The sequence below is a fragment of the Martes martes genome, assembly GCF_963455335.1.
Source record: "Martes martes genome assembly, chromosome: 4".
NCBI classification, from domain to species: Eukaryota; Metazoa; Chordata; class Mammalia; order Carnivora; family Mustelidae; genus Martes; species Martes martes.
Window position 1 is genome coordinate 134,289,454 of NC_137891.1, and position 26,631 is coordinate 134,316,084.

Genomic DNA, 26,631 nt, shown 5'->3' on the forward strand with positions numbered 1-26,631 from the left:
TTAATGATGATCATCCTATAATAGCAGCTGGAAACCGTGGTACCATGGTTTGGTGTCAGTTTTTGACAAAGGAAATTAGGCTCTGAAAGACATTTCTCATCAGAAACTGTCGATATATTAAAATGCATTTAAAAGTTACTTCTGGGAAACGTATTAAATAGGCCAATCATTTAATCATTTGCTAAATGTCAAACCCTATAAAATCATGGTATAATGTCACCCTGACGTAAAGCAACATCAAAATTAGTGCATCATCTATAAAGTGAAGTATCATTTGCCTTCAAGTGACAAATTCTATTGCCAAAAAATACCACTGTACTTCTAATAAGTGGCACTCATTTTAATAGACCCTACAAAAATACAGTATTTTCAATGTCCCCATAAAACAGTTAACTTACAAATATTACTCTCAGAGCTTTGGTGACACCAGTACATGATACTATTGTGAAAATCCTAATAGAAATACTTGAAACACTACCATGTAAACTAAATCCATTATACATATATATATATGTGTGTGTGTGTGTGTGTGTATATATATATATATATATATGTGGCTATGTGGAAATATGAGAGAGCATGCATACAACCAACTCTGGGAAATTATTCTGGAATTTCAAATTAATATTTTAATCAAATTAATGATTAATATATAAAAGAAATATTTTAAAGGATTATAAAATGAATTTTGATTATTTATAGAGGAAACAATTCTAATGTAAAAATAACAAATTCTCTATTAACTATGCTTTTCTTTCTCTTAATAAGAGAACCCAGGATTATACTTTGAAACATTTTTGGAAAAAAAGTATTTTCTCTATTTTTGCCCACAAAAAACAGGCACTGAAATTAATAATACAGGTAGACCACAGCTCTGAGAAATTATATTTGAAGTTTCATATTTAAATGCCAAAGTTTTTTAATCATCCACCATAACTTTCTAACAACGATCTTTCTTAATGATAAATTTTATCAATCTCCAAAACTCATTTTAAATTATTTAAAAGTAGCAAATTAGATAAAGCAACACACAAATAAATTCCACATTTACAAGTAAAGAAATCACATGGGCTACAGTTTATAATCAACATAAACTTGAAAGAAATTAAGCAATATCTTTCCTGCCACCCATCATTCACTGCTTAAATTTGTGGTGAAAAAGATTTCTCTATAATGACCTTTAGTCTGTTTCTTAACTCCTTGTGTGTATTGTAATTAGCTAAAGGCATTGAACAAATTAGTTTGTCCTATTTTTATTCCGGTCCCAGAGATAAATGGCTAATTTATGAAATATTTCACTCTGTGTTATGAGAATTTAGCAAATGAATATGGAACCAAATATAAACACTTTATACCATATGTACAGTTACTTTCATAAGGCATTATCATGTAATTTTTATTGAAAAAGATTCAATATAGTAAAGTCTTATTTTAAGATATAGTTTCTTTCTCAATCCGAGATGTTTAGTTTATGAAAATATTGTTTTTCTCTATATTCTTTTTGTATATATGCCAACATATACCTGTGCTAGAAATATTTTATGGGAATTACAATTCTTTATATTTGTATTTTCTATATAAAGGCATATACAACTTTGAGGCAGTGTTTCTGATGGAGAGCAGAATTCGTAAAGAGCTTGTATGTGCTTCCGTGCTCCGAAATTATATGAAATCCACTTCGAGAAGAAACTTATTTGATTAAAAAAAAACAAAACAAAAACAAAAACAAAACTGCACCAATGCACAGCCAGAGGCTGACAAGTAAAACTAATACATAACCACATGAACATCATATTTATATAGTTAACATTTTTAAGGATGATCAGTGCTAACATATAATATTATACATTTGGCACTAATGTTTGCCATTGGTCCAGCAAATGGCAAAATTTGTTTCTATGTATAAATTTATTTTTGAACATTAGGTCTGGCTAGACGTATCTTCACTATTTATAAAAAATATTTAGACAGTAAGCTCACGTTGAATAACTAGGTCTACTGTGTTCTGGAAACTCTTCAGTAGTAATACAGCTTTTTCATGTTCCATATGTACAAAACTATGTCCATTTGCCTGTAAACACACAAATAAAACAGGGCAATCAATGCAACATACTTGTTTGTAACCTCATCATTTTTTCTAATCATAAGATTAAAGGGACTCTTGAGCAACCAAAAACTATCAGTTTTCAAAATTCATAATAGAATTGTAACTATGGAAACAGCTAATTAATTTCACCCAGCTTTGATTCAGTTTATTAACCCAACAAATATTTAACAAGCTTCTAGTACTTCCTAACTAAGACTGTCCTAGCCACTGTACTAATCATAGAGATATCCTGGTGAATAACAGATAGATACATTTGAAATATGGTAGTTGTTCTGTGGTTGTTCTTTTGATTTGTCTTGTTTTTACAGGTACTTAGTTGAGATGTTTTGGAAGTGTCCACCAGACTGGACCATTGTCTTCTTGCTATATAATTACTGAAAAGAATAATCCCATCAGCAAGGTGAAATATTTCACTCATGACACACATGGTTGCACATTTAGGGTCTTATTAGATCTTATTTTGGCTCACTGAAAAGTTCTTAGTTTATACATTTTTATATTTTTTTACATTCTTTTTTTTTAAAGGTTTTATTTATTTATTTGGGGGAGAGAGAGAGAGAGGGAAAGAGAGAGAAAGCACATTCAAGGAGAGGGACAGAGAGAGAAGCAAGCTCCCCGCTGAGCAAGGATTCCGACGCAAGGCTCCATCCCAGGACCCTGGGATCATGACTGGAGCCAAAGGCAGATGCTTAACCGACTGAGCCACCCAGGCACCCCTACATTTTTATATTAAAGAGATCATTTTTACTTCCCCCATTTCTAAATGCAAGTATATTCATTATTTATACTGGTGGTTCTCAATGGCATCCAATATACCTAAGAGATCCATCCCTCAGAGGTGAAGCACACTGATATTAGTAACAGTGAAAATACCTGTCATCTTCTAGTTAAGAATCATCAGTCTAAGTATTCAAAATCCATTTTAAACACAGTTAGTCTAAGGTTAAAATTTTGGGATTCAACTGGTTAGTATTTGACTCTTCACATGCTTTTCTGTTGTGAGTGCTCTTTTTTTCCTGTATTAAATTACAGCTTCTCTTGATTGGAATGATTTCTACTATTAATGTATAAAGAAGTGGATCCCATAAAACTTCACTGTCATTAAGGCCCAAATAAAACACAACCTTACAGAAACTTGGTAGGAATAATTCCTGGAAATTCCATGACTAACAATTATGTAAGTTTTCCTCGCATCTGGGACTCAGTTGATTTGGAAGAGTCAGCCAAACTGACTAGGTGGCAAAGTACCGATAACAGAGACGGTTAATTGGTTGACGTTTTCAGTTTTCAATTGACTGATACTAATTTGGGGAACCCATTGCCCTTGCTGTTTTACCTTTTTAATGCTTTCTTAAAATATGATTATTATTTCAAATAACCACTCTAGATATTTCACTGCCTTTGGCTTTTTAAAATTTAAAACAACAGATCACAGTACCGTATAGTCTTTATAACTTAGATGAAAGTCATCTGACACATTATATTTTATCACTAGTTTGTTAAAATTGGTTGACTAATGATATGATAAAAAAAGGTCCTAAAATATTGCATTTCTTAAACCACAGTACATCTAACATGAAAATACGAGGACACAGAAATGTAAAACTATGAAAGCCCATATTACTAGAAGTATACATTTGTTTGTTTGTTTGTTTTAAAGATTTTATTTATTTGTTTGACAGACACAGCTAGAGAGGGAACAGAAGTAGCGGGTGTGGGAGAGGGAGAGAAGCAGGCTTCCCGCGGAGCAGGGAGACCGATGTGGGGCTTGATGTGGGGCTCAATCCCAGGACCCCAGGATCATGACCTGAGCCGAAGGCAGACGCTTAACAACTGAGCCACCCAGGTGCCCCAAAATTTGTTTTCAATGGAAGAATCTCCTTCTCTCTCCTAACCTCCCTCCTCTCTCTCTCTCTAAATATATATATCTCCTTTAATGTATATAATAACATTTAATTAATGGAAATGCTTATCAAATTAGCATCAGCTGTTTTGGTGGCAGGAAATTATAGTTGGGTAGAACTTTGGGTTTGTTCCACAGCCCACATTTCTTGCTTCAGTTGTAGTTAAACCCAGAGAATTGGATTCCATGTGATGTTATTTCTGGTCAGATGAAGATGTGGGATAGAGAACACAGCATATGGTGCCTTTTTCTTTTTATTCTCAATCTGTATCTGACATCAGGAAAATAGCAAACTTGGGTGAAATGTATGCTTCTTCCACTGTATTTTTGAGGAATATACGAACTGCCTTAATGCCCCCAATTTGACCAAAAGATATACCTGAATTGTGAATTAAATTTATTTATTTATGTATTTACTGACTTATTTTAAGCAAGCTCAGTGCCCAACGTAGGGCTGGAACTCACAACCCAGAGAGCAAGAGTTGCATGCTGTACTGACTGAGCCAGCCAGGTGCTCCTAAATTTAACTTTAATAATGGAATTCTTAAATGTCCTTAGTAATAACTTTGTGAATGCTCAGATTTCTGTATCAGAAGACTCAAAACCTAGAGTTGCAATGAACTCCAAACCCACCAAGAATTTTCAGGGAATTGTTTGAAATTTCAGTATCTTAGTGTTTCAGAGAAAAGGAATTCTCTAGGATTTGGAGGTCATGAATGGTATATTTTCCACCATTAGACCTCACCATTCCTGGTTTTAGGAACTACCAGTCCCAAAATAATATCAATTTTAAGAGCACAAGTGGCAGAGAGCCCAGATAGCAAATTAATCACAGCTGTTAATTTTGAATGATACTTTTATCAAAAGGTCTTCAGAAAGGGGTGTTTCACTTCTGTCATTTTTTTTCTTTCTTTCTCTTTTTCAATCAAAAACGTCTGTTATATTAACTGTGCTCAAGGCATTGTGCCTGGCACTGGGGATAGGAGTAAGAAAGAGATGAGACAGAGAAGGCTCCCCTCAAAGAAGTAACCATCCAGAAGGCGAAATTAGCCATGGACATAATGTAAAATAATGCAGAAAACGCCTTACCCGTAGAAGGCACTCAACAACGGCTGAACTGAATTATCACCAGAAGAGATAAATAAAGTATTAGGGTAGCTCAGTGGAACAGAAAGGGAAGAGGGAAAATTTTCAGGGACCCGTTTTCTCTGAGGTAAATTACAAGAGTTTTCCCCATACTCACACCTGGCAAGAGTGTGATTAGCGAAGGGCCACAATCTTGTCTCACTCAAGCCTGGAGCCTCCTCCAGCTCTAGACATGTGAACAGTTGGGTATTTCAAGTAAATTCTTCAACAATCCGTGTAAGGAAAAGAGTTTTAAGATGATCTCAGTATGTAATCATTTTTATGAGAATTTAAAAATAAAAATATCAGTGAACATAGACCCTAGGCTTTAGCATAGGAAACAACCATAAAAATAAGCTAATGTGTGTGTGTGTGGGGGGGGGCGCGTTGATGAAAGCTGGGGTTAGTTTGTAGAATCTTTTCTTCAAAATGAAGAGAGATAACCCAATATGTGAAATATTTAAACAAAACTCTGGAGAGAGAGAGGCAGTAAGAGAGTGAGAGAATGAGAGAGTGAGAGCAAGCATGATCTAGGATAATGCTCTTGTTTTGTAAGTGAAAGAGATACACCTCAGAGAGGCCAAGCCGCCTGACTAAGGCCACACATCCAGGGCTGAATAATCTGACACCGTAATATTTGTTCTGATTATTTCTTTCAATACTTCACTGAAATAATAAGACCATGGTTGCCTCCATTGATCTGAACGGACATTTCATTGATTATGATAAAATAATGACCATTTCCCCCTTAAAATTGTTGCTATATCATCTCCTGACATAATTTGTTCTTTACAGTGCTTGCAAAACCTTAATTCTCATTCAGATTCCTCTCAGGATTAACAGAAGTCATTCCAAAAATACTGGTAGAAATAACATTTGGTCCTAAATTAGAATCTCCAGAAATGCTGAACCTCTCATTCTTATTATAGTGTTAACTCTGGCTTAATTGGGTTCTTGTAGCCATATGTGAGCTTTCTCTCTCAAAAGTGGAAAGACTAAGTCAAGCTATCTGCTAGGACAGTGCCAGGAAACTTGGGAGGAAATGGATTAAAAAAGGAGAAAACTTTTAGGGTAGAATCTATAAATTTGGCATTTAATTGAACAAGGGTAGAAGAAACAAACAAGAATCAGATTGTGATATCATTAATGGAAGATAGAAACAAAGTAATAGCTTAGTTGGGAAGACAATGGGGTTTGTGGCCATGGCAATGCACGTAAAGGAAATGTTGATCATATATTTAGAAACAAGAGACTGGAGTTCAGGAAGGAGGTCAGGGTGGCGGCATTAGCGACAGAGGTTAGGCTTTACTGCCGTTGGTATTCACCACAGAGAATGCTGAGAGATTTATCAGAAGATAAATTTAAAAGGGAGCTTTGTGAAAGAAGGGAAATCAAACCAGGGGAGTGGGATGGGGTTGCAGCTTGTGACATTTAGAGCAAAGCTGAAAGATAGCATTTGCTGTTGCCGTGGGCATCTAGGAAAATCTGCCTGAGGTAAGGGGGCCTAGTCCTTCCTGCAGGAGGATGGCAGAAAGCTGGCTCCAGCTCAGTGGCCGAATTGAAGAACAAGGATCTCAGGGGACAGAGGCACGGAGGGGAGTGACAGAGGGGCTCCTGGGAGATCCAGACAGAAGGATAACGGGGAAGAGTCAGCAGGAAGGGGATCATGGTACTGTGCTCACAAAAGCTGCAGAAAATCCAAGAGAATCAAATCTTTTCCAGTGGCCCCAATGAACCCTTGCTTGCTGCAGCAGAGAGGGAAAAAAAAAAAAGCAAGGAAAAGATAAAGCTTGCTGAAGTCTGGCTTTGTATCTGGCTCTGTTTCCAATAAAACTGGCTTCAAGATATTTTGAACCACCGTCCGGGCTCTGATTCAAGGCTAGAAAGATCCCGCGTATAAACTAGCTTTAATATCGCTTTAAACCATCAGCTTTTAGTTTTCATGCTTTGTAGTGACAAATGAGAGTTATACAGTTGGAGACTCAAGTGCAGAGCCGATTTTCCAGAAGGAAAAAAGCAGGTTGATAACTTAGATCACTGAGTCAAATAAACATCAGGACTCTACCTGTAATTTTAGTCCCCAGAAATATTTGGTATTTAAAAACCAGAGCTTTCGGAAACCTCAAGAGGCTTATTTAAAACGCCACAACTAGGGACTGTCTGGGAATGTCTTCAAATACCAGGAGAACAGAAAGCACGTTATCTTAGAAAGTTTATTAAAGATTAAATGGGTTAATGTATGCAAAGGCATATATCAGAACCTCCAACTGGTCTGGCACACTGGTGCCTGACACACTATGAACCAGTGAAATAAACCCACTATTAATTAATATTACCTCACTATTACTTTCTTGAGTTTTCATTAAGTCACAAGAATAGAAGGACAAAATGTCAGATGGGACAATCTTTTTCTTGTTTAGTTAACCCTATTTTTTTTTTTTTTTAAGATGAAAATGTGAGGATCGGAGATAGTACGTGAAGTATCCAGGCTCACAGAGCTAGTGACTAGGTGGGAATTTATGTCACAGTAGTCAGCTCAGTAACTTGGCAAAATCCGTTTCATTGGATGTTGTGAAATTGTTAATGAATGTTTTAGGTTCATTAAATGAATTGAATTTTTAATATGAATTGAGCCATTTCTTGACATGGAACATTGGGTTAGGCCTGTTGCGGGGGGAAACAATGACAGAAGGGATTGGAAGAGGGGTTTGAATGAAAGAAGATAAAATCTCAGTTCGAGAGAACCTTCTTTTTCCATTGTTAGGACTGAAGAGCAAAGGGAATTTATATTGTTAAAATGAATTTGGCTATCTGGCTCACATCTTGGACAATTCAGACAGGAAATCAGAAAATTATGTTACTATGTTTGTGTAGGGCTTTTCCAATTAAAATGAATACGAGAAGAATCATAATATTTCACCTAGTAGTATTTTGTGGTTGTCTTATGTGTGTGAATAGAAAAAGAGCTGAGGAAGTAGAGGTCACTACTAGGCAATATTTTTGAGGGCAGGTTATAAATCCAATGGATGCTTTCAAAAGTAAATGTAGGGGCACCTGGGTGGCTCAGTCGGTTAAGTGTCTGCCTTTGGCTCAGGTCATGATCTCAGGGTCCTGGGATCAAGCCCCATACTGGATTCCCTGCTCAGTGGAGAGTCTGCTTGTTCCTCTCCCTCAGCCCCTGCTCATGTGCTCTCTCTCTCACTCACTCTTTCTGTCAAAAAAAAAAAAAAAAATCTTTAAACATTTTTTAAAAAAGAAAAGAAAATGTGTAAAATCTACATTTGTGCATTTGATATTTTGAATATATGAGTATTATAAGTGCAAAAGATAATTTGCAGAATCAATTCTAAATTAATGAAATTTTAAAATACATTGTCAAAGTTGGTCACATATATGTTTTATATAAACACAATCTATTATAATAAATGTGTGCACTTTAGGGGAAATAGCAATTTAATGAAAAATGAGAAATAAATGAAATGGCTTATTAAGTTAAAATGAAGTTAATAAGAAAAAAATTCGGGAAGGAAAAAATATTCTGAAAATTTTATGCTTCAAGAATATATAACCCATTAGTTATATGGGTTTGGCTTTAGCCAATTTGTATATATAAAGGAACATTTTATTGTATAATCTTGCAATTGTTTCTAGGAGATATCCTGCCTTTTTAAAATTCCACTTGACATCGGTGCCATAAAATGTTTTTTAGTTGTCCCTTTGCATGATTTAGACATGGATAGATGGGAAGTTAATGAAAATCATATTTACAATCACAACAAAAAAGTAGAGCTTTGCAATTATGGCTCATCAGTTTACTGTAAAGCCTACTTGGTTTTTGGATTCCATCCTCTTATTCCTTCCAAGATTTATCTTTGATTTCCTTCTGGTAACTGTTTTGTTAAATGGGTAAATTATGGATGTTTATACTACAGAAATTCCACAGAGGATGCTGTAATTCTCCCAGGAATTTTGTTGTATCCTTATTATTCAAAGTTTTAACTTTAAAAACTAATTGCTAAGAAGGCTTGGCCACACGGTTGGTGGTATTATCCAGTTTGAAGGACAGCACGACTCCTTTAGAATCCAAAAAAGAAATGCGATTAGGGCCTAGGTGAGTGATTCTTGGTTGACTGAAACTCACCCTCAGGGACAAACATTTAAAGAGGCAGAACATGTATTTTGTACATAGATATACATTAGTACATTAACATCTCTAAAAGCCGATAACTCTTGGAATGAGGGAAAACTAAAAAATACAACAATCATATTAGAGCTACAAGGGCAAGCCTTCTTGGTGTTTGATCCTGACAGCCAGACATTATGAGGAACAGTGGGAATCTTAAATAATCATAATTACGTTTCACATTAGCTACCTGGAATTCATTCTCATTTCAGAATTTTAATCTGATAGAGTACTCTCATTAAATACTGGCATATATTTGGAGCTGAAAATATTGCATAATCAATACTACCTTGACTATAAGTCAAGTCATTTGAAAAATTTTCCTATCAAAAACCTGAACTACAGACCTTAAATTCTTGGAGAGTTCCCACGAAAAATTTACATTGCTCTTCTTTTTTTTTTTTTTTTAATATTTTATTTATTTATTTATTTGACAGAGATAGAGAGATCACAAGTAGGCAGAGAGGCAGACAGAGAGAGGGGGAAGCAGGCTCCCCACTGAGCAGAGAGCCCGGTGTGATGCGATGTGGGGCTCGATCCCAGGACCCGGAGATCATGACCTGAGCCGAAGGCAGAGGCTTAACCCACTGAGCCACCCAGCACCCCCATTGAGCTTCTTAAATGTGAGAAAGGTTGAAGTCTTAATGGCTTTTAATGAAGTATTAAAAAAATCTTCATAGAATTAAGCATAGATAATAATTTTTCTTTTATCTTAAGTGCACACACTTACTGCAGTTTAAATGTTTCATGAATTCTGGCTCAAAAAAGACATGGCAAACTAGAATAGACTCAACTACAGACCTTGTCAATTATTTGTTGAGGAATTTGGGCAAGGAACTGGTAATAAGTAGTAATTCTGAAGACATTTACTTATTTATCTGCTCTGATTCTAGAATGCCTGTTTTCTTCTTATCAAGTGTGTTGAATGAACATCTCTAACAAATGAATTCCCTACCTTGGTTTCCAAAGCAATTCCCTGACAAGCTATACTTTATTTCTTTTTAAAGAAATAGAAACTGCAAAATGAACAGAACTGCAAAATCAATCTCTCATTTTCAGGAGGCTTGTGTAGCCATGTTGGTCTCTGTGGGGTAGAGCACTCGCTCTTAAAAGAAGACAGACTGGAAGATGCTTTTATTAAATGTTGAAGTCATCTTCTTTCCTTTCTTCTTCATTCATTTTCTGCTCAGATTATTTTGGGCATGTCTACTTCCTGGGCTAGGTTAGGTAAAGCCCAGGACTTAGCTATAGTCTATTACATTGTTCACATTGCTTGGCACAGTACTTCCTACACAGTGGGCATTTAATACATGTTTTCCAAATATATAAATAGAAAATCTGATGTATATGATGCTATCAATCAAATTTGTTCCAGTAGAATCAGTACTGTATAATGGAAGAAGCTCAAAGAAGTCATTTAGCCTCTGTCAACAGTAGATACCTTGCAAAGCTGTTGCCTGATATAAATGGCACAATATAGGTGCTTAATTGTTATTTTTATTTCAGCCAAATTATGGAAGTTAGAGGCAGTCTAATGAACTTAACTTGTTTTTATTGGTTTTCCTGTTTTACTTACTCTGTATAATATTCCTGCTTTGATTTGCAATATATAAATTAAACTCAATCCTTTATTAGTTCCCTGTACTGAATTTCATAAATTGAATAAGATATGTAGTGAAACTCTGGCATATAAAACCATACACATTTTTAAAAAATTAGTTATTGTTGTTTTCTAACCAAATTGTATTAAAAATCTTATTTTTCAAATGTATGATACCATTAAAAGCAATAATTTCTCTGAACATTGAGAATTATGTGATTACTAACCCTTTCCCCCAACCTTTTCCCCAACCTCTCTGATGTTTTTGATTTTCAACCACCAAGTAAGATCAACTAAAGAAAAGCGTTAACTCATTTGACTTTGTTGGAAAATGATTTAATGAAATTTCCAAATAGCTTAAGTTCATTTTTTTAAGGGTCCCATACTTCATTTTAACCATAACGAAAATTTCTCACTTGAGATTTTGTAGCTTTTTTGGGGGAAATTTTTAAAAATTCAGAGACATGAATATACTCTAACCCATTCCAGATGACTCATGATGATAATTATGAACATGAACACTGTGGGATGAAGCCGTGGGCCCAGTTAGAAGCTTCTGTAAGAAACATTTCCCAAAGTGTATTCTGTGGAGGTAGTTAGTTAATGTTGTTCGTAAAGAGGGCTGTATGGTTAAATATTTTGGGACATGTAAGTTTGTAAGATTTCTCAGGTTCTGAATTCTTAATACATTGTGAAATCATGAAACAAGGGATAGAATCTGAGATGGCTCTGAAACTTCTTTGAGTAAGGAACTCCTTTCAAAAAAGATATTGTTAAAAAAAAAAAATATATATATATATATATATATATATATATATATAGTAAGGGGTGCCATTGGGAAACACTCTATAGTCTATACTGAATGACTCTGCTGTACTCTTTGAATTTTGGTTCTATCTTTTTTTTTTTTTTTAAAGATTTTATTTATTTATTTGACAGACAGAGATCACAAGTAGGCAGAGAGGCAGGCAGAGAGAGAGGAGGAAGCAGGGTCCCTGTTGAGCAGAGAGCCTGATGCGGGGCTCGATCCCAGGACCCTGGGATCATGACCTGAGCCGAAAGCAGAGGCTTTAACCCACTGAGCCACCCAGGTTCCCGGTTCTATCTTTTTTTTTTTTTTTTTTAAAGATTTTATTTATTTATTTGACAGACAGACAGAGATCACAAGTAGGCAGAGAGGCAGGCAGAGAGAGAGGAGGAAGCAGGGTCCCTGTTGAGCAGAGAGCCTGATGCGGGGCTCGATCCCAGGACCCTGGGATCATGACCTGAGCCGAAAGCAGAGGCTTTAACCCACTGAGCCACCCAGGTTCCCGGTTCTATCTTTTTTTTTTTTTTTTTTAAAGATTTTATTTATTTATTTGACAGACAGACAGAGATCACAAGTAGGCAGAGAGGAAGGCAGAGAGAGAGGAGGAAGCAGGCTCCCTGCGGAGCAGAGAGCCCGATGTGGGGCTCGATCCCAGGACCCTGGGATCATGACCTGAGCTGAAGGCAGAGGCTTCAACCTACTGAGCCACTCAGGCGCCCCCGGTTCTATCTTTTAAAGGAAATTTCTCTCTCTTCTTGGACAATGAAACTGTTAGCTATGACTCTTGCTTCTGGCTATGTGCCTGGATCCAGAGGCTTTCCCCTTGGTGGTCTGGAAAGCTAGGTAAGAGATTCCAAGTATGAAATAAAGTCTTTCTTATGAGTAAAAGGCATGGAATTTAGTGCATGGACTTTGTGACATTAATTATGGCTTCTCGGAAGCACTTTGCTTTGAGATTGTTGAAGAAATAAGCTTTAGCTAAGTAAGATAATACTGTTAGCAGCTCACCACACCTACTGGTCATTTGAAGAAGCATAGAACTTCCATTCAGACAAGGAAGGCTTGATCTGGTGGCCAAATACAGACACAGTACTCTGTCTCTGTATATAGTAGATTCAGGCCTCTGCGGATGTTTTAGTTAGACTTCAGGGAAGTCTAAACTTTCTTCTCACATTCTCAGCCTTGAAAGCTGTGTCTTAGTACCTTCTCTTCACCTGCATCCCCATTCCAAGCCCCCTGCAGGTTTCAGTTCTCCACCTCAGGGCAAAACCTTTTCTTTTTTTTATGCCTGTGGTCTCCCTCTCCAGTAGTCTCTCTTTGAATTCCACACTAGCTCATTCTGACAGAAGTCTCTCCCCTCTGCTCCTGAACACTGCTGCCAGGCTAACCCAGTCAGTCCTTCTTCTGCTCGTCCTCCTTTCTCCTCTCTGTTAAGCCTGGAGTAACTCCTGCTCCATCAAGAGTAAACTCTCTTGATAAGGCCCTCTGCTCCAAACAACCTACCAACAGCTGACTAAAATTTCAGACACGTATTCATTCAGAGTGGGTTCTTGATTTGTCTATATGAATTGTAAAACCAGGTTTTTTTAAGACTAGAAAAAAAGGGGAAATACCTGATTTGTTCAAATTATATCTTTTGATTATTCTATTTTGGTATCTTAGAGATATAGTCATCGACCAGGAATATATTTTGGAAAACACTTAAAATTATGGTACAGTAGAAGAGACTCTGAAATGATCTTCAATTAGGTATGATATTAGTATACCTTATATGAGAAAACTCTGTTTTGATAACTGGTAAAACCTGGATGTAATTGACAAGTATCTATAAATCATTTACTTTTGTTTCTCCTGCCAAATTAGGCTCCTGTCCAGGGAAAGGGGTGGGCAGGTAAATGAAGAGGATAGGGTTTGACTACAGTGATAGAATAGAATATTATACGTATAAATATGATATGTAACATAATGTGTAATGTACTTACAAATGAGCGTTAGGCTATAACTATGAACCACGTTAACTATCAAGTACAATAAATTCCTTTTTTCCAGCCTATTCATCTTTTCAACAGAGTAACTATAATTAATAGATTTTCTGTATTTTAATATATTTTGAATTAAAATGCATAATAAATTAGATTGAATTGTTTAACTGGAAAGAACACTAGAAAAAAGAAACTATGATGTTAAACCAACAAAATTACCACTTTAAAAATGGTCAAATATTGGCAAATTCACATGGCTCAATCTAATAACTTTTTTTTATGATGCGTGTGCTTACATTTGTTCTCTCTCACCCCTGTGTGCTTGGACTTTATGGAGCAAGGTGGGGCTGGGAGGGGTCAGTTTTCCCGGCCTGATGGCTAGCTCCTCCTCCAAAGGGTCTTAAAGCAACATGACTCACTAAACACAGTAGGTCATATGAATATATTCATTAATTATAGTGTATTTATTCTGGGAAAATGAACAGTAAAAGGACGGAAACATCATGTGAATATGTCTTAATTAAGATTATCTTTTTTTTAACTGACTCATAATTTTAATTTAAGCTTTCTGTTTGAATTATATTTATAAAGTGATTTGTGAAAAATAAAAGTCCTTAAAGTGCAAATGTGATTATTTGATTGTTTGAGAACATAATATTTCTTTCTATTTTTATGTCTCTCTTTCTTAATGATGCTCTACTGTTAGATTATTCAATTTATTCTTGAATTTGTAATTTTTCAGTGTTCCATGATCCATTGTTTATGCACCACACCCAGTGCTCCATGCAATACCTGCCTTCCTTAATAACCACCACCAGGCTCACCCAATGCCCACTCCCTCCCCTCCAAAACCCTCAGTTTGTTTCTCAGAGTCCACAGTCTCTCATGGTTTGTCTCCCTCTCTGATTTTCCCCAACTCACTTTTCCTCTCCATGATTATCTCTTAAAAAAGAAAAAAGATTCTCTCTTAATGCACACCTCTTTATGTAATTCCAGTAACATGTTCATGATCCCATAACAGAATAAGAAGAGACAGTGGGTAAAAAGAGTTATAGACAAAGAAAGAGAAAGCTCTTCCATAATAAATTTGGGGCTTGGGGGAGATTTGGGAAACGTGTATCTTTTTTGCTATTTGCTACTGGGTTAGATCAAACCCGGTAACTGCCATCACTTAGGAGGCTCATTCATTGTGGGTTTTTTTTTGTTACTGTTGTAGTTATTTATTTCTTTGTTCCTTTTACCTTGATTTTCTAGGCTGTTACATTGTCATCAAAGCTAGTAAACAAATTTGCGCCAGTGATGACATATTTTAAGGATCTTCTAAATGAGAGGCAGCTCATTTTTTCCAGTGTTCTTTAAACAAAGAGCCAATAGCTTTATAGACAAAAATATAATTTGCCCTCTTAACATCTGATGCTGACAATGATTTCAGTTTAGAATTAGCCATTCTTATCTCTTTCAGAAAGTATAATTAGCCATTTGTGCTTTTTAACTAGTATGAGTGAAACTGTAAATATAGTAATTTGTCTGATTACGGTCTATGTGCATTTTTCTTTTGCTGAAAATGGACTTTGATTTTATTGTACTAGATACAAATGAGTTCTAGAGCAAAAATAAAGTGCTACACCTTTTCTAGTCATTTGTGGAGTGAAGAGCCAACCCAGGTGCAGCTCTCCTGCAGTTTTGTGGTTTTTAACAGATTGAGTTTGTAATTCCTTCCTACTTCTTGCATTAGGAATTGATTTCTCGGTGCGCTTTGCTGTTGCTGTATACCTCTTAGGGACTAGAAACACTCAACCCTCATGTCCCCCCATGAAATCCTTCTAGAATTGCACAGCCAGGAAAGAGTCTTCTAACCCTGCAACTAGACACTAACTGAATTCTCATTTCCCTTCTCCAGCTTATCTATATTCATCTATACTGATTATCTATCTATCATCTATCACTTGTCTATAGATCTATGTATATATAACATTTTAACATATAACATAAACATTTAACATTCATATATATACACATATTATTCATATATATACACATATGTGTATGTATGTGCATATGAGTATGTGTGTATTTGTGTGTATATGTGTGTGTGTATATATATATATATACACACACACACACACATATATATATATATACACATATATATATAAATTATTTTCTGAATCCGAGAGAAAAACCTTTCTTTTGCCAACTCTGTCATGGATGAAGGCTACTCCCAAACTGTCTCAAGCTATGGAAAGCCTCTCTAACCGGTATGGCATTCAAATATCAGAGATCTGAGATTAACTGGCTACATTTTTTTTCAGACTCAGAGATTCAAAATAACTTCTTTGAAATTCAGTAGAGGAAAAGACTAGCCACTTCCTTTGCTAAACAACAGCATTTACCAAGTGTTAGGGAACTACACTGTGAATTTATTCTTGACCGTTTTTCATGGAAATTTATAGAACTATTGAACAGTTGAATTTTTAAGCTGAGGGGACTTCAGCTAATATAATGTAATATAATATAATATATTATATACATTATATATAATATAATATATTATAAAATATAATATAATATAATATAAACCACAGTTCATTTACACATAATAATTGTGAGTCCTATAGACATGATATAAAATGCTTAAGATCAGAGAGCTAGTTAGGAAATAAAAATATAGAACTTCCATAACCAAATGGTAAAAATAAATTCAGAATATTTTATGTGTCTTTTATGTTTCAAGATTTTAGCTCTAAAGATCAGCTGCTGACTTGGTCTTCTGCCTGCATGGAATGGACTCAAATCTGCTGGATGCTGTTTCTACTGTGACATTGTCACGGGTTCAAGCAAACTGTGTTCTTCAGAGAATTATTATTTTTGAAAACTTGAGTTTTCATGATCTTGTTAGTTCATTTAAATTATTTCTGAGAATAAAATATTAAGGCTATATATATATACTATATAAAAATATAAGTATATACGATTATATAGGATTTCTACTTCTCTAGGACTTTTTGAAAGTGTTCAGTAAATAAAAGATAGAAGATCTCCTTAGAGCTGAGTTGTGTGGGGTCCTTGCATTGCTGTAACTGTTTGTAGTCTAACAAGAAGCTTCCTTTCCCACATGTCCTATCTTCTCAATGTCCCTATATCTTCAATATATTATGTGGAACCATTTCATAATTGCTTCAGTGATTAAATACCTAAAATGTCAGATAGTTCCACCTAGTTATACAGTGGATAATTTCAGGGTAATAAGTCAAAATACTGAATCTTAAATAAACTGATGATACTTAAGGGCCTTTCTCTGGAATGTAGGAAATGACTAAGCAGAAGTGAATTCAGAGAGAATAAAGACAGCGAAATGGTTACACCAAGAATTTACTTAACTGTTTACTGGAGTGACCCTTTTCTTTTACATAGAACTTTAAGTTAGAGAGAAAGTCCTTTCCATCAGACAGTACATTTTAATAAGTCACCTTATATTTGATAAACATCTGTTCAAGTATCTGAGAAGGGGGAGTAGAGGCATACAACCATGCATTTCACAGTATTCAAACTGTAATAAGCTTACTGTTGAGAAATTAAATATGGATGAGTCCCTTCCTCATCCAAAGTCACACAGATACCCTGGATCAGTACTCCAATACTCTTACTTATACTTGATAGCTCTGCATAGATCTTGTATGTTTCAGTTCTTCTTGTATCACCAAAAACCCCAGTATTTATATAAACAAAAATACTCAGAACATCTACCATGTGCCAAATACTGGAATATACAGGATTATATAAGATTGACTTTGCTTCTGATTTGCCTCTCAACCCCCCAAAATAAAGGCAAGTAAGAAATGTGAAAAGGACTTATTTCCAATCATTTAATTCGTTACTCCATAAAGTGGGTACATATTTGTTTTAGTGTGGCACTTGAAAACAGTGCTTCTCGTCTCTCTTACCTGAAGGATCTTATCGCCAGGCTGCAGCAGGTTGGACGCTGGTCCATCAGGCTGAACCCTAGTAACAAAGATACCCTATAAGTCAGAAGTAACAGAGGTTAGGATTGTATCACCAAGAACTAGGCCTAGTTAAAAAATTTTTCATTCACATAGAAAACAATGAAAACAGACTAAAAACAGTTTCCACATATAAGCTTCAAAGATTTTTATAGTATTTTAAGCAACGCAACACTCTTCAAGTCAAGTTTAAGAACAGTAACATCTTTACTTGCATAACAAAAGATGATCTTGTTTTTAAAGTGCACTTATGATTTATAAAGTAATCTCATGGCATAGTCTTAATTTCTTTCCTAAATAATTTGAAACACAGTATTACACCATCTTTTATATAATTCCGAAATCCTCCTAAGTTATTCTTCATTGAAAATGTCTTCCATTTGACAGGTTGTAAGTTCAGTGTACACTTTAAAAACCTTATCAGGATTAAATACAGATGCTAGTTTATTTTAATGAGGTATTACTTTGTATATTACTGGTAATTTTAATATAAAATATATATGAACAAATTAAACATAAGAAAATTCCAATATGCAATTTAAACATAATGTTTCTGCCAATGTAGTTACAGAATCCTGAAACTGATTTAGTTAATAAAAAAGTCAAATTAATTTTGTTGCCCATGTATATAAAGCAAACATTTATCGAATGCCTACCATATGCTAGGGCTTGATTACTAGGGTTATAGAGATACACAGAATATAATTTTTGGCTTCAGTGAGCTCATAATATAGAAGAAGAAAAGTCAAGAAACCAACAGTTATGAAATATTAAAAATATAAATAATTTACATAACAGTATGTATTAAATAATAAAGATTATATCTCAATACAGTTGACATTATTTTTTTCCGTTCCTAAATAAATATGAATAGAATAGAAGATAATATTGTAATGTCATTGCCTGTTATTTAGGGAATCATCTTATTTGTTGATTTGTAAACTTAATAACTCTCACTTAAACCCACTAACTTTGTGTATGTGAATGGTTTGATAAGAAGGCCCTAGTTGAAATACTTCTATGTGTGTTTTCATTTAGTATTTCAGATCCTTATGAAGTTATTAATTTAAAGATGTTGAATGATTTTTATCTTTCTGATTTTAATCTATTTTCCTTCCCATTTAAAGATGAAACTATAGACAGCCATCAAAATCCTTAGAAAACTGTGTAACTTTTAACCAGCAATTCAACTTCTAGAAATTAGCTTAAGGACATAACTAGACAAATTCCAACGTTCATTTACTACTATGTTCATCATAGTATTATTTCTAATAATAAAAGTTACAAACCACACCTAAAAGTCTAATAACAGAGAACTGATTAAATAAATTAAAGTCACACAATAATATGATATGTGGTCATTAAAAATGAAGTTCTAGACGGCAGCTACAAAAGTATACTAGTCCTTAGTGAAACAAGCAAGTTATAAAACATTATACTCTATGATGCTATTACTATGTTATCATACTATTTTTGCTGAAACATGTCTATATACATATTTGTGTAAAGGGTATATTCCTAAATATTAGCAGTGGTTGTACTGGGTAATGAGACTTCATATACATATACATATATATGTACATATACACATATATCTTCATATACATGCATATATGTATGTATGCATACATACACATATATACATACATATATATACACACATATGTTTTTTTTCCTTTTTGCTGTCTTTTCTAATTTTTCTACAATGATTATGTACTACTTTTAGCCTTAAGAAAATAATAAAAACTAAAAAAATTTTAGGTTAACCGTGTCACTATTCAGATCATGTTCAGCTTGTTAATTTTGTCTATTCAGTTGTACAAATGGTCAATTCAAAAAGAATAAGAAAACAGTTTATTTGGAAAGGATAGTAACATAAGGACAGTAACCAGACCAGGGAATGACACTGGTTATGAAAACAAAAATAATCCCTGTGGCCCTTTACACACCGGGCACATAACACTCATTCCATCCGTCCAGGAGACTGTATGTGCTTGGTCTTCCTGGCAGTCCCCCTCTTTGCTATTGGGGTCTCTGTACAACAGACAGAATGTGACTGTTGTTCAAAATAAGCCACTACATCTCTGGGTGGTAGAGGTGAAGCTGTTCTGACTATTTATCCCAGCAGTCAACTTCTGGGCTACCTAGTTAATATTGATTGCTTTTCTCCAGCTTATTCTGCGAGAACCATTTTAATAATGTTTGCATGAATCCAGACCATAGGAGCTAAATTACGATCGTGTCTATAATGCTTGGAGGAACGGGTAATGCTCCACAACCTGACTGCTGAAAGAATATGAATGTAATGTATGTGGCAGGTTTAATTTCATCCATCAAAAAGCTCTGTGGGATTCAATCTCTGTTCTGAAGACTTGTTTTCTTGTTGTCGTTTTTAAAGGTTTATTTATTCTAGAGAGAGAGAGAGAGGGAGCAAGAATGGGGTTGGGGAAGAGGGAGAGAGAGCATCTCAAGCAAACTTCCTGCCAAGCGTGGAGCCTGATGCGGGGCTGGATCCCATGACCCTGAGGTCATGACCTGAGCCAAAATCAAGAGTTGGGTGTTTAACCAACTGAGCCACCCAGGCGCCCCCTGAAGACTTGATTTGAAGCTACTCTTAGGATGGCCTGAGTCTTCCAAAGCATTTATTGCTGCTTTCTAAAGCTTTAATATTTCTTTTCAATCAATACATTTCATCAACTAAGAAACTGCTACTGCCTCTTGGTATAGTTTTTTTTTTTTCTATATTTATACAGATATACAGATATATCTTATCAGGCAACAAACTGCCACTTTAGTCGAAGCAGATAGCAATGAGTGTTACATTTGATAAGGGTCTGTGGCATTCATAATTTGTGGAGGTGGAATGTTTCCCAAAAGACTGCTTGCAAAGGCCAGTACCCTGATTTTTCACTGTATTTGTGTATATAAATACAGCCATATGAGAAAAATAACTCAACCCATTTTGTGGTATCTGTTATGATGAATATTGATGACTTTGGTACAGTTTTGGAAAAGCTCATTGTGGTAATGTGTCAGTCTCCCTTTCAATAAATTCATTTTATTCTGAGACTTCAGAGAATACTTTGGCACTGATGACAGAATTCGGTGAGGAATCAGATTATTTGTATTCTGAATGTTAGAACAGTAACTTCCCACTGTTTGGTAAAAAGCCATCATGTATGTTATCAAAGATCCATATCATGGCATCTGGTCAGTTGTATAGCTCTGCTGCAAGACTTAAAGTATGCTCAATTTCTGTAACATTTGGTTGAGTGTTAAATGTGGGACAAATAACCACATAATACGTTCAAAACACATACACCTAAGCTTATAGCAAAACCATTTTGCCCAAGGAAGGAAAATGCCTCAGTAACTCTTTTTCAACAAGGTAGTATATATTAGCACTTTTCTGCTGCTGTCAAGTTATCACAAATTTAGTTGCTTAAAACATCACAAATTTATTATCTTATAGTTCTGTAGGTTAGAAGCCCAAAACCATTTCTACTGGGCTGAAACAAAGGTGCTGGCAGGGTTGCATTATCTTCTGGAACTCTAGGGGAAAATCTGTTTCCTTGTTTTTCCCAGCTTCTAGTAAATGTCCACATTCCTTGGCACATAGTCCCCCTTTTTCATCTTCACAGCCAGCAATTGTATATCTCTCTGACCATTCTTCTATATTCACATCTCCTTCTGACCATAGCCAAGAAAGATTCTCTATCTCTAAGGACCTATGTGATTAGATTTGACCCACCTGGATCCAGGATAATCTCCTCATCTCAAGGTCCATAATTTAAACTCACCCGCAAAGTCCCTTTTGCCATGTAATGTAACATATTCACAGGTTCTAGGCATTAGGATGTGGCTATCTTTGGGGAGGGGGCATTTTTTCCTGGATGTATAAGAAGCAAGAACATAGCTCTGGAATTAGTCTGTGTTCCTCACTTAAAAACTGGGCAAGTTAATTAACTTTTGTGTACTTAACTTTCCCTCATCAGTAAAATGGGTATAGTAAAGGCACATACCTCATAGTTATTACATTTAGTAAATACATACAAAAATTCTTGGAACAGTAGATGGCACTCAGTGTAGCAACAATAAATGTTATCATAATTATTGAAAGTCTGAAGGTTGAGCTACAATCCAAGGTCTTTATATCCAGTAAAACCCATATTGAAAGTTTCTGAGTCTCTAATTGTTCCATATTTATTGTCTGGAAACATTCAATCTGGAATATATTGAAAGGCCAACATTTGTTATCTTTCCCTCGAATGCCCAGCAGATAAAAGGATTCGCATCTCCTATTTAGGGAAGAGGGCTGGGAAGTCTACTATCTCATCTGTGGTTTTCTAGTGGTGGCTCTCAGTGATAATGGTTCTAATTATTGTTTGCTCTCAGCAGTGGACATGGGTCCCAACTAGAAGGCTTTCTGATAGTTCTTAGTAACTTTCAGGGGCTACTTCCTTTGGTAGCTCCAAGTCAGGAGCATTTGCTTTTTACAGTAATAGCTGCTACAATCTAGTTATGGCATCTCTGAGTATATTTTTTCTAATGTCTGACATCTCATAATCAGCATAATCGTTTTCCCCTAGCACCACCTCTAGCGAGCATCCCACAACAGAGCAACAAAATATATGCTGCAACCCTTTCCAAAGAATATATGTTTGCTTTCATCAGACACCAATACCTGGGTGTGCTTGAGTCAGACACAGACCTCCTGGACTCATGCATTACAGAGGGACCCACACAAGTTTGCACCAACGCTAATGTAGAGAGGGCTCGCCAGATGTTGCTAAGAGGCAGGACCTGTTGTCATTTCATTTTTATTCCTCATTTTTTTTAAAAACCAGTTTTTATGCAAGTCCTAAATGGTTTTGTTTTCTCAAAAGTATCCAGAATAGGTTCTTAAGGAAGTTTTACTTTTCACAGGTAATTTTAAAAAGTAGTGAGTATGGGAAGTTTTTCATAGTGTTAAGATTTGATCTTGTCTAATTGGTTACCCAGTCTATACACCTCTAGACGTAAACTTTAATGGACTCAGAAAGTTAGTCTACAAGGCCAACGTTTCTAACTTTAGAGGAGAAAGGAACTTTGTATGGCTTTTTAATGATGAAGGTGAATGAGTGTGACAGTCTCAGCTATTGTAAATGTAGACCCCAAAATAGAACTTGTCTTAAGGGAACTGCAACTTCAATTTATGAAATATGTTTTTCTTTAAAATTCTGAAAAATCCTGGCTCTAGCCGATGCTAAGAAATTGGTTTCTAGGAAGGCCATATCGCAAAGAAAAATTGTACACTGTTATCATTACAATTCAGAACACATTGGTTAAATATTATAGAATATAGTATTTTATGCTTTCATATAATTATGAAAGTTCAAAAGTGTTTCTGGAGGAAAAACTGACTCATAAAGAACAAACACAGCTATAGATTCAATAGATTTTAAAGTTTTTTTTTTTGTTTGTTTCTTTTGTTTTGTTTTGGGTTTTTACTTTCTGCCAAAAGTGTGCAAAAAATTTGTTTTTTCATGGGTCAGGAAGGTTAATATGAAGCTATGTTGTGGCTTATGGAAGCAGAATTGGATCTACATAATAGACTGCATTTACTTAACTCTTGTGATTAGTAGAAGACTTGACACATCAAGGATCTAAAGGTATTATCAGTAGTTCTCTCTATGAATCAGAAATGTGATCACAAAATATTTTAAGATTAATTGCTGACACTTTGGAAAACAGTGTGTAGATTCTGTAAGAAATTAAAAATAGAACTACCCTAAGACCCTGAAATTGCACTACTGGGTATTTACCCCAAAGATTCAGATGCAGTGAAAAGAAGGGCCATCTGTTCCCCAATGTTCACAGCCGCAATGGCCACAATCACCAAACTGCGAAAAGAGCCAAGGTGTCCTTCAACAGATGAATGGATAGAGAAGATATGGTCCATATATACAATGGAGTAATATGGCTCCATCAGAAAGGATGAATACCCAACTTTTGTATCAACATGGACGGGTCTGGAGGAGATTATGCTGAGTGAAATAAGTCAAGCAGAGAAAGTCAATTATCATATGGTTTCACTCACTTGTGGAACATAAGGAATAACATGGAGACATTAGGAGAAGGAAAGGAAAAGTGAATTGGGGAAAATCAGAGGGAGAGATGAACCATAAGAAACCACGAACTCTGAGAAACAAACTGAGGGGTTGGAGGGGAGGGAGGTGGGGGGCTGGGTGAGCCTGGTGGTGGGTATTAAGGAGGGCACATATTGCATGGAGCACTGGGTGTGGTGCATAAACAATGAATCTTGGAATACTGAAAAAATAAAATATAAAAAAAAGATTAATTGCTGAGTGTCAAATCTTAGGCTTTGAACAGTTTGCTACCTTAACAACTGAGGAATCTATATGTAGCAAAAGAAGATATTTATCCATGGCCATTAGAAACCAAAGGAGAGTGGGGAGGGAGGGAGGAAGAAAAAGGGATATTAGCAGTGACTATGATGCTTCTGTGTATTAATGAACTTTAGTCAACAAAACAATGAAATGTAAAATCCATAAGCGATGAACAGAAATAATTGTTTAGAAGCCTAGGAAATTTGACCATCAAAAGACAGAGATATAAATATGCTACAACTGACCAAAGTCCTCTAAAATTTCTCAAAAATCTTATGCACAGATGTTCAAAGGAATAACATATAGTGTATATATTTATTTATTAAACTCTCTTTCACACATTTTTAAATAATGTAAACATTAAAAAAGAAATCACCTGGCTATGTTTGTAAAAAAATTTATTAATAATTCACTGGAGCAACAGGGAGACTGGTAAAACTCATAGAAATTGACTTACACGATTGCAAATACCTTAATGGCAATATAATGGACATGATCTTTTTTTTTAAATTAACATATAATGTATTTGCTTCAGGGGTACAGGTCTGTGAATCATCAGTCTTACACAATTCACAGCACTTGCCCATAGCACATACCCCCCCAATGTCCATAATCCAGCTACCCTAACCTCCCCTCCAACCCTCCACAGCAACCCTCAGAGTTTGTTTCCTGAGATTAAGAGTCTCTTATTGTTTGTCTCCCTCCAGATCCCATCTTGTTTCATTTTTTTAACGGCCATGATCTTAATGGATGAACTATAAGTTGTTTAGGCTTGCATCCTTCTTTTAGATCATTTTAAAGGTTTGTTTAGTAGCCAAATTAAAAAAATATATATATATACACACACACAAATATATATATATTTATATACATAAAAATATATAAATATACATATATATTTATATATAATATATATATATAAAAACATCAATGTAGATAACAAATAAGTATATATACTATACATATATATATGCTTAGTAGTTAAATAACATAAATATATATAGTTTTCAAGATACTGCTTTCTGAGTTGCTAAACATGTCCAAAAAGTAAGCTGTTTATTCCCCTTTATTTGAGATTCCTGTAAGAAATGACAAATTGACTACTAGAATAATTTTTATAGTTTCATGCTGAAATAATGCACTATTCTTTTTGGGGGGAAATTTGAATATAAGGGCTAAAATTATGTTTGGCTTTGGTTATTTTATCATTATAATTTTTCTTTTATTAATTGCTCCAGTATTCCAATTATTAACAAAAAATGAAACATCTCTGGGATGTCTGTCCATTGTGACTGAAAGTACCTTTGCCTCCTATTCATTTTTTGATGAAATTCTTTTCTTTTTATTTTATTTATTTTTTAAAAGATTTTATTTATTTATTTGACAGACAGAGATCACAAGTAGGCAGAGAGGCAGGCAGAGAGAGAGGGGGAAGCAGGCTCCCTGCTGAACAGAGAGCCCGATGCGGCGCTTGATCCCAGGACCCTGGGATCAAGACCTGAGCCGAAGGCAGAGGCTTTAACCCACTGAGCCACCCAGGTGCCCCTCTTAATGAAATTCTTGAACTGAATAAAATTTTCTTTCATTTGATTTTCATATTTCTCTTAAAGGTAAATGCTCACACTCCTTTACATATTGTGTTTTCAGATTTCTGCCTCTTTGGAAAAAAATTTTAAAAATTCCATTTCCTTTATTTCGTGAATGCTCTAAAGCCTATATTTAATATGCCACCTCAAGCGGTAGTGAATTTTTGGATTGCTGAGCTTGAACCGTTTACTGATTCTGTTAGAGCCCTTCGAACAGAGGGTTTTCTTTTCAGCTTCATATATAGCATAAAGAGTGGAAACTATTAGAAACAGGAGTAGGGGACTATAGCTGGCTGTGGATTCTTCTTTGTAGCAATTCCCAAAATAGTACTGGTAATCAGCTTCCTGGTTATCATCACTGCAGGCTTCCTCAAAGCCTTTACAATGGTATAATTTTTTACTCTATTTCAAAATAATGAACTTCAAAGTGAAGGATTCAGTGAAAACTTTTTGTCACTTATGCTAAAATAAGGTTTTTGAAGTGAAGAATTATTTTGTTGGAAGCTAGATTCAGTCAAACTGTGGTTCTTTTAGACTTGGGTTTTGGTTTTATTTAACGGCTGACACATCATCGTGTAGTTAGACCGTTCTAGAAGTATTGCTCAGAGGTGGCAGGGAACTCAGAGGTCCAAAGGGCCAGTGATAAATGCCCAGAAGGCACACAGTTGTGAATTCCTAATACACTGACCTATGCAGTGGCTTTTAGGCCAAGGCTGTGCATTGGCTGTATAGTGGGGAATGACAAAGATGGTTGGTTGGTTGGTTTTTTTCCCACTTTTGAGATGCTCTATTCATCCGTTGTTTGAAATTTTATAGTGGCAATGTTTTCATTTATTATCTGTGTAACTTTTTAACAAGTGTAAGTGAAGGAAAAAGGACTTTGCAGTTGCAGACATTTGAGACTGAGAATGTGGTACAGTTTCACAGGATGATGACTGATGTCACCC

The 26,631-nt window shown here is 35.3% G+C and overlaps 1 protein-coding gene across 1 annotated transcript in view; it reads right to left on the reverse strand.

Moving 5' to 3' along the window:
- Positions 1-1,368: 1,368 nt before the first annotated feature.
- The window catches only part of LRRC7 (leucine rich repeat containing 7), a 558,156-nt gene continuing 532,893 nt past the window's right edge, over positions 1,369-26,631 (reverse strand). Inside the window, exons 24-25 of the mRNA XM_080802199.1 lie at positions 17,653-17,727; positions 1,369-2,071 (exon numbers count right to left, since the gene is read on the reverse strand). Of these exons, the coding sequence (XP_080658325.1) occupies positions 1,964-2,071; positions 17,653-17,727 (183 nt within the window). The 3' untranslated portion in view covers positions 1,369-1,963. The remainder of the gene's footprint in view (positions 2,072-17,652; positions 17,728-26,631) is intronic.